This window comes from Bufo gargarizans, chromosome 4 (genome assembly GCF_014858855.1).
Source record: "Bufo gargarizans isolate SCDJY-AF-19 chromosome 4, ASM1485885v1, whole genome shotgun sequence".
Classification (NCBI taxonomy): Eukaryota; Metazoa; Chordata; class Amphibia; order Anura; family Bufonidae; genus Bufo; species Bufo gargarizans.
This window is the reverse complement of record NC_058083.1, coordinates 410,083,725-410,099,476: the sequence shown is the minus strand read 5'-3', so window position 1 is coordinate 410,099,476 and position 15,752 is coordinate 410,083,725. Positions and strand designations below refer to the sequence as shown.

The 15,752-nt window shown below is 42.2% G+C and overlaps 1 protein-coding gene across 17 annotated transcripts in view; it reads left to right on the top strand.

The window, feature by feature from the left end:
- SYNE1 (spectrin repeat containing nuclear envelope protein 1) overlaps positions 1-15,752 on the top strand; it is a 451,533-nt gene that overhangs the window by 393,156 nt on the left and 42,625 nt on the right. For all 17 annotated transcript variants that reach the window (XM_044288568.1, XM_044288579.1, XM_044288581.1 and 14 more), the window contains 7 exons: positions 1,758-1,852; positions 2,097-2,331; positions 4,503-4,697; positions 5,149-5,274; positions 6,502-6,657; positions 8,722-8,880; positions 11,164-11,330. In XM_044288568.1, coding sequence (XP_044144503.1) covers positions 1,758-1,852; positions 2,097-2,331; positions 4,503-4,697; positions 5,149-5,274; positions 6,502-6,657; positions 8,722-8,880; positions 11,164-11,330 — 1,133 coding nt within the window. The remainder of the gene's footprint in view (positions 1-1,757; positions 1,853-2,096; positions 2,332-4,502; positions 4,698-5,148; positions 5,275-6,501; positions 6,658-8,721; positions 8,881-11,163; positions 11,331-15,752) is intronic.

Below are 15,752 nucleotides of genomic sequence, written 5' to 3'. Positions count from 1 at the left end.
TGTCTACTTTTTTAAATGTATTTATTTTATTATTGGTACCATTTTTGGGTACATATGATTTTTTGATCACTCAATATTACACTTTTTGGGCCAAGGGTACCAAAAAATGGCTGTTTTGGACAGTTTTTATAATAATTTTTTTTTTGGGTAGATTACCTATGTAATTTTTTTATTTTTATAGAGCCCGTTGTTATGGATCCAGCAATACCTAATATGTTTATTTTTTTATTTTTGTTTGTTAAGTTTTACACAGTAAAAGCATTTTTAAAAATAAAAAATCTTGTTTTTGGGTTGCCATTTTCTGAAAGCCATATTTTTTTTACTTTTTCGGGCAATATCCTTATATGGGGGCTCATTTTTTGTGGGATGATGTGATGGTTTGATTGGTACCATTTTGGGATGCATATGACTTTTTGATCGCTTGCTATTACACTTTTTGTGATGTAAGGTGACATGTGACATTTTTATAGAGCAGGTTGTTACGGACGTGGCAATAGCTAATGTGTATACTTTTTTATATTTATGTAAGTTTTGCACAATGATATTTTTGAAACAAAAAAAATCTTGTTTTAGTGACTCCATAGTCTGAGAGCCATAGTTTTTTCAGTTTTTGGGCGATTGTCTTAGATAGGGGCTCATTTATTGCGGGATGAGGTGACGGTTAGATTGGTAGTATTTTGGGGGGTATATGCCTTTTTGATCACTTGGTGTTGCACTTTTAGTGATGTAAGGTGACAAAAAAATGATTTTTTTTAGCACAGTTTTTAATTTATTTTTTTGACGGTGTTCACCTGAGGGGTTAGGTTTTTTCTGGAAAATTTTATTTTTTTAAACTTTTTTTACACTTTCTTTTTTGTCCTACTCTGGGACTTCAACTTTTGGCAGTCTGATCCCCTTTACAATGCATCACAATACTTCTGTATGGTAATGCATTGGTTGTAAGTGTATTACTAGTGTAATAGACTTACAGCCTCCTACCTGTGAGATCCAGGAGGCTGGATCTCACAGGCTCTCACGGAAGGAACCCACGATGCCTAAGGAAGGCATCAGGCTGCCTTCCCTGCCATCGGGTCCCGGTCATAACAGCGCGGGGACCCGATGGCCGTCTGAAGTCCGCACGTGCCGCGGTCAGCGATGGCCGCAGCCGTTCAGGGGTTAATGTGCCAGCATCGGTTATTTCACCGATGTCGGTGCATACAGCAGGGGTCCAGCTATCAGTGACTGGCGGACCCCTGCCGCGGATCGTACAGTGCTGGGCATTAAGAAGTTAAAGTAACAGCCAGCAGCTCTAGACTATATTTCACACTGTAACTTATAACTGGTACAGAATGAGTAAAGCAATTGTAGAAAGCCTTCATTTCAACTCAAGCAAACTCAGTAGCCCATTCAAGTTTACAAAATTACATAGGAATTGCTGATAGGAATTGACTTTGTTGGATTATAGCGTACACTCTTGGTTTTCTACGTGCCATATCCTGAATTTCTGTAGGAATGTGTGACAGTTCTTCGACAAGGGATGGGCGTTTTCTGCCATAGTGATACAACATTGGAAGGCTAATTAAATTGTCTAGAGAAAGTTTTATATTGCGTGTCACAATTGAATTTCCCACCATGGCAATGTCCTAATCTGGTGACAGGTCAGTAAATGTCCAGGAAATCACCTGCCAAATCTTCCATTTCTGCATAACTAGCGAACCAGTACTTCTCTGCAAGGAGGTATCTGTGACAGGTATTAACTTGTATTTTCCCATTGTCAGCTGTTTCAAGCCGAAATGTTCAGCCGTCAACAGATTTTGCATTCAATAATTGCCGATGGACAAAGGCTTCTTGAGCAAGGACAAGTGGATGATAGGTACAAAAATGTTACACATGTATTGAATATGATGAGTGCTTATGATTTCCAGTCATTTCATGTGCCTTAAGTAATCACTTTTATGCCTTAAAAGAGGAACACTATTTCCAGAGAACAATTTTATTTTTATTTTTATGTATTACATATAAAATCACTTTGACCTCTTAGATAATGAGTAAATAGATGTTCATAGTTGTCAGGATGCTATACACATTTAGCTAACCCGTTATCATGTTCTCTCTAGGGATGAGTTTAACCTTAAGTTAGCCCTGCTGAGTAATCAGTGGCAAGGAGTGATCCGTCGTGCTCAACAAAGGAGAGGAATCATTGATAGCCAGATACGCCAATGGCAGCGCTACAGAGAGATGGCAGAAAAACTGCGTAAATGGCTAGTGGAAATGTCATATCAGCCAGTGACTGGCCTGGGAAGTATCCCTATACCACTCCAACAAGCCAGAACCCTTCTAGATGAACTCCAGGTATATATTTGCCTTCGTAAAATCAAGATAAGTCTTTCATTACTTGTACATAGTGGGCAGTATGAATTTGCATTCTGCATTAATTTTTCAGTTATTCGGGGAAATTTATCTTGAGAATAATATTTGAAAGTCAGGATAGGTCATTAAAATCAGATCGGCAGGGGTCCATCTCCTGGCACCTCCGCTGATCAGCTGTTTGAAGAGAAATCTGCGCGCATACGAGTGCTACCTTCTGTTCAGGGTAATTACACCCAAGCCGTCCCATTAATTTCCTATTCAAGTGAATACTACAGAACCGCCCCATAGAAGTGAATAGAACGGCATAGTTGTAATTACACCTGCTTACCACTGCGAACAGGTAAAGAGTGAAGAGAAGGCAGCGCTTGTACAAACGTGGCCGCCTCTTAAAACAGCTGATCGGCCAGAGTACCAGGAGGCAGACCTCCGCCGAACTCATATTGATGACCTATACAGAGGACATCAATATAAATATCCTAGGTCAGTGATGGAGAATTTTTTAGAAACTGAGTGCCCAAACTGCAACCCAAAACCCACCTATTTATCAGAAAGTGCCAACACGGCAATGTAACCTGAATACTACAGTCCAATATAGTATTTCTTCCGTGTACTTTATCATTTAGATATAATAGCCAGCCTACATTCAATGCACTGCCTGTGCGGTTCATAGTGCGTCCTGTGCTGCCTGTGCTGTTCATAGTGCGCCCTGTGCTGCCTGTGCTGTTCCTAGTGCGCCCTGTGCTGTTCATAGTGCGCCCTGCGCTGCCTGTGCTGTTCATAGTGCGCCTTGTGCTGCCTGTGCTGTTCATAGTGCGCCCTGTACTGTTTATAGTGCACCTTGTGCTGCCTGTGCTGTTCATAGTGCGCCCTGTGCTGCCTGTGCTGTCCATAGTGCGCCCTGTGCTGTTCATAGTGCGCCCTGCGCTGCCTGTGCTGTTCATAGTGCACCTTGTGCTGCCTGTGCTGTTCATAGTGCACCCTGTGCTGTTCATAGTGCGCCCTACGCTGCCTGTGCTGTTCATAGTGCGCCTTGTGCTGCCTGTGCTGTTCATAGTGCACCCTGTGCTGTTCATAGTGCGCCCTGTGCTGCCTGTGCTGTTCATAGTGCGCCCTGTGCTGTTCATAGTGCGCCCTGTGCTGCCTGTGCTGTTTATAGTGCGCCCTGTGCTGTTCATAGTGCGCCTTGTGCTGCCTGTGCTGTTCATAGTGCGCCCTGTGCTGTTCATAGTGCACCTTGTGCTGCCTGTGCTGTCCATAGTGCGCCCTGTGCTGTTCATAGTGCGCCCTGCGCTGATAAATGTCAGGGAAAGTCTAAGGTATATTGGTACACCATAGACTTTTTCCAGGGTGTGGGTGCCCACAGAGAGAGCTCCGAGTGCCGCCTCTGGTACCAGTGCCTTAGGTTTGCCACCACCGTCCTAGGTCATCAATATAAAAAAAGAGGACAACCCCTTTAACTTCTAGATGTTTTTTTTATTCATTTTCCTGTGGTGTATATATGCTCACTATCTCTAGTACTTGTTACATGTTATTTATTAGGCTCTGTTCGTATCTATGCTGTAGCTTCCGTTTATAGCAGAAGCCATAATGCAGGGATGGATCCATTGTACGATTGACCTAGAGCCACCTGACAGACTCCATTGAGTTTTGTTCGGTCACATTAGGTTCTGCCAAAGCGTCTGTTGTTTTGATGGAAAATTAGCAGCGTGCATTGCTAAATTTCTCGGTCAAATATGTTGGAATCTGTGATGGAGTCAGAACCTTACCATTCATAAATTAGGACTGGAGCAGCATAGAGGCTAAGTTCCTAGCGCTGTTTTCCTTGATTCCTTTTTCGCCACTTAAAACCCATACTGTTTGGTTACTTGGCTTAAGGAAGTTAAGTGGGGCTACCCAGTGAGGTTACAAACCCATGAGGTGGCCATGCCAACTTCCACAGTTTTTTCATATGAATCGCGCACTGATTGTCAGTTTGATTGCTACCCGCAAAGCAATGCGGTCATTAATATTAAACAATCTATTTTAACCATGCCGTAGAAAATCGTGGCAGCTTGCATTGCCCACATGGGTTCTGAAGAAAGATGTGAGTGACGACCACCTGTGTACAACTCTATAGAGTATGTCAAATGCAATATTTTCCTTTGATATTCCAGCTTAGAGACAGAGTGCTCCACCGGCAGCAGGGGAGCTACATCCTAACTGTGGAGGCTGGGAAGCAACTGCTTCTGTCTGCTGACAGCGAGGCGGAGGCTTCCTTGCAGGCAGAACTCATTGACATTCAAGAGCGATGGAAGGCCACCACCGTGAGACTGGAGGAACAGAAGAAGCAGCTTGCATTCCTGTTAAAAGTATGTGTCTATTCTTCCTCATTGAAATCTACGGTTTTGGAATTGGTAGAATGTCAACTCGTTTCTCAGTCTAATTCATCAATGTGATGTAGCTGAGATCGGCCATTTAACTCACCTTGACAATTGCTTTGTCGGCCACTTAAACATGACTATGCAGACATTTCTATACAGGAGCCGCACACGGTGGCCATCCTATTGAAAGTGTTTTATTTTATGGATTTGGATTGTGAACAATACATATTCATATTAATGGTATTCCATCAGATTCTGCACACTGTATATATTTCTACATTTTCTGATAGCCTTGGGTGGTTTCCACAGGAACGCTATGTCAGAAGCTTCCTTCTGCTTATGTAATTAGCTCTGCAGTGTGCGCTTTACGACTGAGCACAGGCACAGAATCTGCATAGGCTCACGATCACAAAGCTAAAAAATATCTCTGCATTTTCAGGACTGGGAGAGGTGTGAAAATGGAATAGCAGAATCTTTGGAGAAACTGAGGACATTCAGGAGAAACATCTCTCAGTCTCTCCCTGATCACCATGATGAGCTGCATACAGAACAGATCCACTGCAAGGTAAACAGCAGTGCTATCCGGTGCTGCAGCAATGAGACCTGGGGTTCATGATGCTATGTGGGAGGCTGTACGTCAGTGTATCAGTATATTGCATTATGTGAAACCTTTCCAGGGTATCCATCCATCACACAAGTACGAAATATTAATATTAGTTGTAGGCACCCTGATGTAATGCAAATTCAGTGGTCTAGTAGTTATTTCAGACCAACTGGTTGTTTCTCTTATGGAATGGCACCAGCGTATCTTCCCCAATAAAACTTTTTTGTAATCTAGTAACCATGGAATACTTTGCTCCACGGGGCTCTGTATTTTGTGTTCAAATTCCCTGTGACTTCCTGTGTTGGTGACCACACTGCCTATAGATGACATAATACCGGAAGTGGCAAGGTGATGCTCGTCATTGGGAGAACAAGTAATGAGAAGGGTTAAATGAAATACGGTAAATAATGCAGCATATGTACCATAGAGCCAAATATTTTCATAGATCGGTGAGGGTCTGAGTGTTGAGTGAGACCCCCACCGATAGCTAGAAAGAGGAGAGAGAAGAGCTTACATTTTAAACTCTATCCTCACTGCAGGGGGAAGAAGTGAGAAGGACTCAATAGAAAGTCTATGAGCCCACCTCAATTCCCACCCCTGCAGCAAGGAGAGAGAGTGAGCTATGTGAGCTCTTCTCTCCTCATTCTAGTGAATGGAGGGGGTCTCAGCACCCGGACCTCCACCGATTAAAACGTTTCATATGATGCACTGACATATCAAACATTTTCTAAAAGTTCAGCTCCACTTTAAAGCTCCCTGCAGGTGGCTGTATTACAGCTCCATGCAGGAGTCATACCAGTATAATCAGTAGCATAGAAAGGGTCTAGTCCCAACCTGGACAGTACATGTACGGCCATTTGTTATATATGATATACTTTATCAGATGCCATACTACAGACATAACCTTTTAAATAGGTTATCTCATGAAGACAATATCTGTCCAGAGGGGAGTATTCTGATAGGAGTGGCACCCTTACTTGAGACATCCTTATATTACATGGGACTGCTACAGGGGAGATGCCTGGCTATCCATGGCTTTCCCCAACAAAATGAGCCGTTTGCCAGGGACCAAGGGCACTCAGCTGTGGCCTTTTATATGGGGCTATGCAGCCGGTTTGGTTTCGGCTTCACACACTTGTATTATAAACTTATTCTGTGCTGGTCACTATAACCTCTCTTTTTCTGTAGGAGCTTGAAAATGCAGTTCAAGGGTGGGTTGAAGACCTTGCTCATTTGACAGAACTGAAGAACTCCTTCTCACCCTTCATCAATGCAGACGATATATCCATTCTTAATGAGCGCATTGAATTGCTGCAGAGACAGTGGAAAGAACTTTGCCATCAGGTAAATAGATTGGTAGATCAGTAAACCTGCTCTTAGTATCATCAAAGGCCATGGGGAGAGACAGTTTGGATGACTGCGGACATGTCAAAGAGACCTCTCATTTGTAAAAATATTGATGGCGCCTCCTGTATTCATATAAAATCAGAAGGTGAATGGAAATGGTTCCTGATACCAATATATTAAAGGAGTTGGCCACTTTCTGGTTACTGTTGACCAATGTGTTTGTGAGATGATTATAGGGCACTTACTAATCATTTTCTGTAGTTCATAATGTATTCTCCCTTGTTTGCAAAGTTATTTGTGCTGTCCATACAGAGATCCTGTCCATAAAATGGCCGCTGATTGAGGGTCATGTTACCAGGAAGATCACCTCCATGTGAAGTCTCCTCCATTCAGATACACCTGCCATCTCTACTTGTTCTCTACTAGGAGTTTAGTGCAAATGCAGTGTATTTGAATGGGGGAGACATCACATGGAGGTGATCTGCCTGGTCACATGACCCTCCATCAGCAGCCATTTTTTGGACAGCACCTCTGTGTGGACAGCAAGAACACTTTGTAAACAAGGGGGTATACTTTATGAAATATAGAAAATGGTGCAGAATTTTAACAAAGACTATGTTATTAGGTGCCCTATAATAATCTCACAAACACATTGGTCAACAGTAACCAGAAAGTGGCCAACTCCTTTAAGATAAAGATGTTTTGGTTTTGTAAGCATGTAAAAGGATTGTGCCATAAACTACTTTTCAGGGTGTTTTTGTCAATTACTCTAGCTCCCATTCATTTTCCATTTTTTCACATTTACCTCATTTGCAGTTTTCTCTTATCCCCCATGCTTGAATCATTCCTGGTTTGCCATGTGTCTGCTGTCCCATCATGCCTTGGGGCAGGGAGATGTGTCCTGACATCAGCAGATCACGTGACACTAACCACGCCCCTTGTTCTTACCACTGAAGCTTGTGCTTCCTACATTTCAAGGTTCCAATGCCAGACGTAGCCTACAGCAACTGAGTGTCAAAACAGATTTGCCCCAGGGCACAATTGTAGGCTAATAACTTTAGAATAAGGCAGTTTTGAGAAATGGTGGTTTTAGGGAAAAGTGATATAACAGCAATATCTTTTGGGCGGTATACGTATATATTAGTAGCGCAACCCCTTTAATATAGCAGGGGGCTCCATCCACTGTCTCCATGATTTCCTTGTTAGTTTTACATCCATCATATAGAAATTCCATGTTATATGCCCTTCTTGGCAATGAAAATCATTGGGATACCACGTTTGCATTTTAGATAGCTAAGGCTGGGTTCACATCACTGTTTCCTTTTCCATTCTTCTGATCTGTCAGAAGAACAGGAAAAAAAACGGATTCAGTAAAAAATGGATCCTGGGCATCCGTTATGCACATTTTGTATCTGTTTTAGCCATTTCCATCTGAAATCCATTTTTTTAGAAGGAAAGAAGTCGTGCATGGATCTCAGATGGAAATGGCATCCATTTTTTTTCTGTTCTTCTGACGGATTAGCACAACGGTAAATGAAACGGTGATGTGAACCCAACCTTACATTGACTCTTGTACTACTGAGTCTCACCATCAAAGGTGGCAAATGAGTTGCATATGTATGAATGCAGCGAATGCAGCATCTAGAACAGTGCCACAATGTACTTAGTTTATCATTTTATTGTAAGGCTTTAAACAAAACAATCATAGTATTTCAACCTTCAACACCAAGCTAGCATAAGGTGTCTTATGGCCAGCTGCAAAACATATGAGACTTATATGGCTTCATGTATATTGCACATAAATAATAAGAATGAAAATCTGCAAATCGTTGCAAAGTCTGCATTCCGCCTGTCTAATGTCACCAGGATGTGACAATCATATAGCATAACATGATAGTTTCCTGTCTTCGTTTTCAGAGGTGAAGCCTACAGGAAATGTGCTGTCATAGAGTGTGCAGAAGGGCTGGTGTGATGTGTTGAGTCCTGCTGTTTCACTGTACATCAGGGTGACCTTTTAACAAAGTGTAACTTGTCAGTCATCTCTGTCTTCCCCAATTGAAGGTCTCTGTACGTCGGCAACAAGTCAGCGAAAGGCTTAATGAGTGGGCTATCTTCAATGAAAAGAACAAGGAGCTATGCGAGTGGCTGACTCAGATGGAATGCAAAGTCTCGCAGAATGGAGATATCAGCATTGAAGAAATGATTGACAAACTCAGAAAGGTACCAAACTACCTAGAACAAAAAAGTGAACTAGGCCAGTTTTCCTTGATACTAGTTTTGATAAATCTCCCCCACTGAGTATTAGCTCTATTGATTGACATTGGGGTTAAGCATTTTGAGAATCGGTTGCACACATAGCAGCACATAAACTGCAAATCCATAGCAGGCTGAGGATCCAGTCTCTGATTTCTGTTTTGGAAAGACACACCGAATTTTAATCCGACGTTCACACCTTGCAGACACGCTGCATGTTTACACCACGGAATTGCAGCAGAATATACAGCATATTACATTATCAGCAAAATAGATGAGATTTTACAAAATCGCATTCACATGCTGTGGAAAATGACTGTACAGCTTTTTAATTAGCGGCATGTCAATTTGTGCTGTAGGCTTCCGCCTTGGATTTCACCCTGTGCAGTACATAGGTTGAAATCCAAGGCAAATACACAGCAAATACATTAAAGTCCCATGACTAATGTAAAACATGAAAAGCAGACATCATATAGTACATGACAATATATTTCTAACAAAGCTAGAACCAGCCCTGTACCTCACATGGATCCAGAGATCTCCCCATTCATTGATCTGCTGAATTTATATCAAGCTGAGAGCTCAAGGGGAGTGTCTTTTCTGCTGCAGCTTAGGGGGCGTGTCCGTGCTCTCCCTATCACAGCCCAGGAAGCATTTGAAAGATGAAACTGAGCATGTGCGGCCATCTCAGTGTACAGGACAAAGAAATAGGAAAAAAACTGCAGGTGGTGCTGTACAGATACGTTTCATTGAATAACTCAGTGGCTATAGAAAATTTTTAATTACATGCACTTACAAAAGTATTCAGATTCAGGTGCATGGTTTGAAAACTGAAGAATATTTTTCATGGGACAACCCCTTTAAATGTGTGGGAAAATCAGGCCCATAAAGAGCCATTTAGAAATAAAAGACCACTGGTTCCAGCAATCTATTGTCTGCAAATGTGATGCACACTACAGTTTGTCATAATACACCCTAGACAACAACAGATTTTCCATATAAGCATATATACAGCAACATATTTGTGATGTTTAACTTTAAAATGATCAAAGAATATTTATTGTTAAATCATTTTTTTCCTCTTTTATTATACATAGCATACATGCATCTGTAAATGCAAATTAAATGGGTTATCCTGTTTAGTCAACCCCTGTCGACATTGTTGATTGATCTTTTGTATATGGCAATATAACAATCTATTTTTCTAGATATCTGTTAGGGCATGTGAATGTCATAGAGCAGGGATCTCGAGACAGAGCATTGCCTCAAAAAAAAATCTCCCTTTTTTGAGGATTCAGCATGATCTTTTATTCTATCATCACCCAATTATGTAAACGTATGTAATGTATTACCACAATTCCCCCCTATATTTGAATTATGCACCCACAGCCAGGGGCGGACTGGGAAATTGAAGTGGCCCTATAAAAAATACTAAAAGTGTTGTTGTTTGGTCCAAATCGATGGCAGGGCCAGCAATACCATATAGTGGCACATTATACTATGCCAGCAGAGCCAAATACCACAGTCCACCACAAAATACTGCCAGCAGCACAAAATACATCCCCAAAAACTTCCACTGGCCTCTCCCCTGGCCACTGGGAAATTTCCCTGTAAGGTCTATGGCCAACAAGTGATCAAAGGTATTTCATCTACAAAAAAATCCAAGTTAGACCACTACCTCCAACTAATATGAAATGAACATGAGATGAATATAAAGAGGGAGATTTGTCAAGACTGACACTCTCTATGCCGGTTTGGATATCTCCTGCGCTGCCGTCGCATGCCGTGTCATTACTTAGGTGCATTCTCTGGCAGTCCCTGCACCTAAACAGAAATCTACTGCAGTTCCAAGCTGCCATAGATTTCTGGCTTCATTTGCACCACAAAAGTGGCGTAAATGAAGGTAAATTTATTTCAGTTGTGGGTCATACTGCTTTCCTCCACTTGCCACACTCCCTTTTGGAAAGGTGGGGAGGGTGGCATAAAAACAGGCACTTTCAACTTTTTTCCCCTAAAAGTCACATTTATAAAGTGAGCACACAGCTTGTGACTTTTTAAACTTTTCTGGCACAAGGGAGATAATAATTCTAGCTAGAACCAAATCTGTACTAATATTAGTAGGTTTCTAGAAAATATGTTTTTTCAGCTTTACCTGTTTATATTTTTTGTGTTATTAAGCTCGGGTACAAACAATGAACCAAGGCACAACTATAGTAAATAAATTCTGACATTTTTTTTTGTGCTAAACAGGATTACCAGGAAGAAATTGCTGTTGTCCGGGAAAACAAAGTACAACTTCAGGAAATGGGAGAAAGACTTGCCAAGGCCAGCCATGAAAGCAAGGCTTCAGAGATAGAGTACAAGCTGAGCAAAGTTAGTGACAGATGGCAACATCTCTTGGACCTTATTGGTGCAAGGTAAGTCTTAGAAAAACTGTTCCATAGGATTGTATACCTGTACTAAATATTTTTAGGAGAAAATAGCATGCTGCCATAGAGGGACATTCCTCGTTCTGGACCCTTTTATTAACAAGTGTGAAGAGACCATATAAAGAGCTATTTCTGCTCCGGTAGACTTAGAGCAACCGTGTGTAACCAGGTCACTTGAATAGATACTATGTAACACTATGTCTCCTTTGCTGGATTTTCATTTTATGAGCTGTCAGGGGGTTACAACAGCTAGACAATGGTTGTGCCAGCCACTAGTAATATTTATTAGTTATTACAGCCACCTCCCCCACCTCCCACTTTACTTACAAAGAATGGGTAAGGCTACAATTACATATGCCTTATAAAATCCCATGAGATTCCACTACAGATTCCCGTTGGATCCCATTGTAGTTATTGAGGATCCGGTGGTTCGCTGCATTATCCAGCTGTGCCACATACGGTAAACTCTGGCTTTTCCTCTGATGGAACAGTCTGCCGGATTTCACAAAGCAGATGTAAATATAGGGTAAGAAGGTTTCATGATATAGGGTATATGTACAGTTTGGTGTTATCAAGTCACTGTTAGGCTACTTTCACACTTGTGGCAGGACGGATCCGACAGGCTGTTCACCCTGTCGGATCCGTCCTGCGGCTATTTCGCCGGACCGCCGCTCCGTCCCCATTGACTATAATGGGGACGGGGGCGGAGCTCCGGCGCAGCTTGGCGGTGCACGGCGAAAGGCCGCCGGACAAAAATTACTGCATGTCAGGCTTTTTAGTCCTGTGCTGCGCCGGAGCTCCGCCCCGTCCCCATTATAGTCAATGGGGACGGAGCGGCGGTCCGGCGGCACGGTGAAATAGCCGCAGGACGGATCCGACATGGTGAACAGCCTGTCGGATCCGTCCTGCCGCAAGTGTGAAAGTACCCTAAGGTGGTGTTATTTAGATACAATATAGTAGTATTATCCAGTCACTGTACAGTGGTGTTATTTAGATACAATATACTGGTATTATCCAGTCACTGTACGGTGGTGTTATTTAGGTACAATATAGTAGTATTATCCAGTCACTGTACGGTGGTGTTATTTAGATACAATATACTGGTATTATCCAGTCACTGTACGGTGGTGTTTTCTAGTCACGATATGTTAGTGCTATCCAGTCATGGTATATTTATGTTAAATAGTTATGGAATGGTGATGCTCTGTAGTCTCAGTATGGTGGTATTTTTAAATCTCTGTATGGTGGTGTTATTTAAAAGAAAATTGTGGTATTATTTAGTCACTGTATGGTGGTGTTATCTAGTCTATCTTATTGTTATCCAGTCACAGTATATAAGTGTTATCTAGTCACAGTATGGTGGTAATATTTAGTTCCTGGAATAGCATAGTATGGGAACATGGTCTACACCACTAAACACAAGGACTTGACCATGTGCAGTGGCGTAACTATAAATGACTGGGCCCCACAGCAAATTTTTACAACCCCCTCCTCTCGTGCAACCCCTTTTGTCTAGTCAAGATCACTCTCTCAGACGAGGCCCGGCAGCCCCTTTGTCCGTTTCCTACAGTGTCTCTGTATACAATGTCATTTTATAATACTGGGTGGGGTGACCCAGACAATAAAATGTTTTGGTCCTCTCCCTGTATGGGCCGTTTCTGAGTTTGGCCCCCAAAGCAGCCACTTCCCCTGCGTCCCCTATAGCTACGCCCCTGACTGTGTGTTAACAGCAATACCAAGAATAAACTGAACAGCATTTACATTTATCAATTGTACCGCTGCTAACATGTTTTTTACAGACTCACAATTGATAAACAGTAGTTTTATTAGTGAATCTTGATGATACCGTATTTTTCGCCCTATAAGATGCAGCAGCCCATAAGACGCACCTAGGTTTTAGAGGAGGACAATAATAAAAAAATATTTTTCATTACACCTCAGGTCAGACCCCCAATATTAATCAGACCTCAGCTCACAGTCCTCCATGCCTCATATCACCCCCCAGCCATATGTAATCAGCCCCCAGCCATATGTAATCAGCCCCCAGCCATATGTAATCAGCCCCCAGCCATATGTAATCAGCCCCCAGTCATATAATCAGCCCCCAGTCATATAATCAGCCCCCAGTCATATATATAATCAGCCCCAAGTCATATAATCAGCCCCCAGCCATTATTCAGCAGCCCCCAGCCATTATTCAACAGCCCCCAGCCTCAGATCACAAAATAAATAAACCACTTACCTCTCCTGCTCCTGGACGCCGCCGCTCCTCTCCTCCAGCACGCGCAATCTTCTTCCTCCAGCTGTCGGCTGTGCTGTGAACTGGCACGCCCAGCGTGAGGTCACAGAACGCCCTCACGCTGTGCACAGCCACTGCACAACCGAGGACCAGGAAGCGGTGAGTACAAAGCCTTCACCGCTTCCTGGTCTTCCGGTACTAATGAGTGCTTCCATAATGATAGCGCTCATTAGTATTCGCCCCATAAGACTCAGGGGCATTTTCCCCCCAGTTTGGGGAGAAAAAAACTGCGTCTTATGGGACGAAAAATACGGTAATTGGCAAATGTAAATGGACCCTTGAGAGACTTATGGCAAACAATGTGTAGCACATTATAATTCAGATGTGCAGTTGAGACAACTCTTTATGTCCACTGGTCAGTTCAGCTAAACCTATCCAGCATGGCATCTTATGGAAAGACTCATACTCACAAGTTCAGCAATCATGAGAGTGCTTCCTTTTACAGTTCCAGATAATACTGCAGTCAAAATACATTATAGTGCAAATTTTTCCAGTAACCATATTCATATAGGGGGGAGATTTACTAAGACTAGCATTTCCCACAGCAGTCTTAGTAAAACGTGCACTGGAGTGAGATGTGGCAAATTTATTAAGGGCACACACCTCTTAATACATTTGGTGCATCTTCTAGCTTTCTATGCTGCATAATCTACAACTTTTTTACTCCACTATTGGTATATTTGTAAAAGTATGTGACCCCCTTGTGCAGCAATAACTAGAACTAAATGTTTCCAGTAATTGTTGATTAGTTCTGCACATCAGCATGGAGGAATTTTAGCCTGTTCTTCCATATAAAACAGCTTCAACTTTGTTATGTTGGTAGCTTTCTTCCCATGAACTGCTTCCACAAAGTTTCTATTGGATTAAGGTCAGAACTTTGACTTGACCATTCCAAAAACGTAAACTTTCTTCTTCTTTAACCATCCTTTGGTAGAATGTCTTGTGTGCTTAGGGTCATTGTCTTATGCATAACCCACGTTCTCTTCAGTTTCAGTTCATGAAGAAAAGTACGGACATTTACCTTTAGAAAATGCTGGTATAATTCAGAATTCATTGCTCCATCAATGATGGCGAGCCATCCTGTCCCAGATGCAGCAAAACAGGCCCCAAACTACAATACTACCACCACTGTTTTCACAGATGGGATGGGGGTTTTATGCTGGAATGCAGTGTTTTCCTTTCTCCAGACAAAACCCTTCTAATTTAAACAAAAAAGTTTTATTTTGATCTCATCTGCTAACAAGACATTGTTCCAAGGGCCTTCTGGCTTGTCCAGGCAATCTTTAGCAAACTGCAGACTGGCAGCATATTCTTTTAGGAGAGCAGCGGCTTTTTTCTTGCAATCCTGCCGTGCACACCATTGTTGTTCAGTGTCTCCCTGATGGTGGCCTTAACCCTTTTGTTGCTTACCTTGTGTTCCTTGTGTGTTGGCATGATGTTTGTTGGTTGACCATTCCAGTGAGAGGGAATTAATGGTCTTGAATTTCCTCCATGTGTACACAGTCTTACTGTGGATTGGTAAATTCCAAACTCTTTAGAGATGGTTTTAGAACCTTTTCCAACCTGATAAACATCAACAACTCTTCTGCTGAGGCTCCTTTTTCCATTCCATGACACACTTCCATAAATGTGTTGTGAAGATCAGACTTTGATAGTAACATACGTAGTAATATAGTTTTGTAAGTCCAAAAAAAGACCTCTGTCCGTCCAGTTCAGCCTATTATCCTGCAAGTTGAAAAAAAACTGTGAGGTAGAAGCCATTTTAGGGGGGGGGGGGGGGGGGAATCCTTCAGGCAACCAGAATAACTCCCTGGATCAATTACCCCCCAAAATGTAATAACTATAAGATGTGATATTATTACACTCCAGAAATACTTCCAGGCCCCTCTTGAACTCTTTTAGTGACTTTTCCATAACCACCTTCTTAGGCGGAGAGTTCCATAGTCTCACTGCACGACAAACAGTCTTGTTCAACTGATTTTGTTAGACAATCGCTGCGACCAGAGAGAGTCATTCTCTAGTGACTCAATTCGAGCATCACACATTGCACTAATCAATACAATGCACTTTTGTGGGCATCTTAATCTAGGCCTATCGACATAACAATAGAC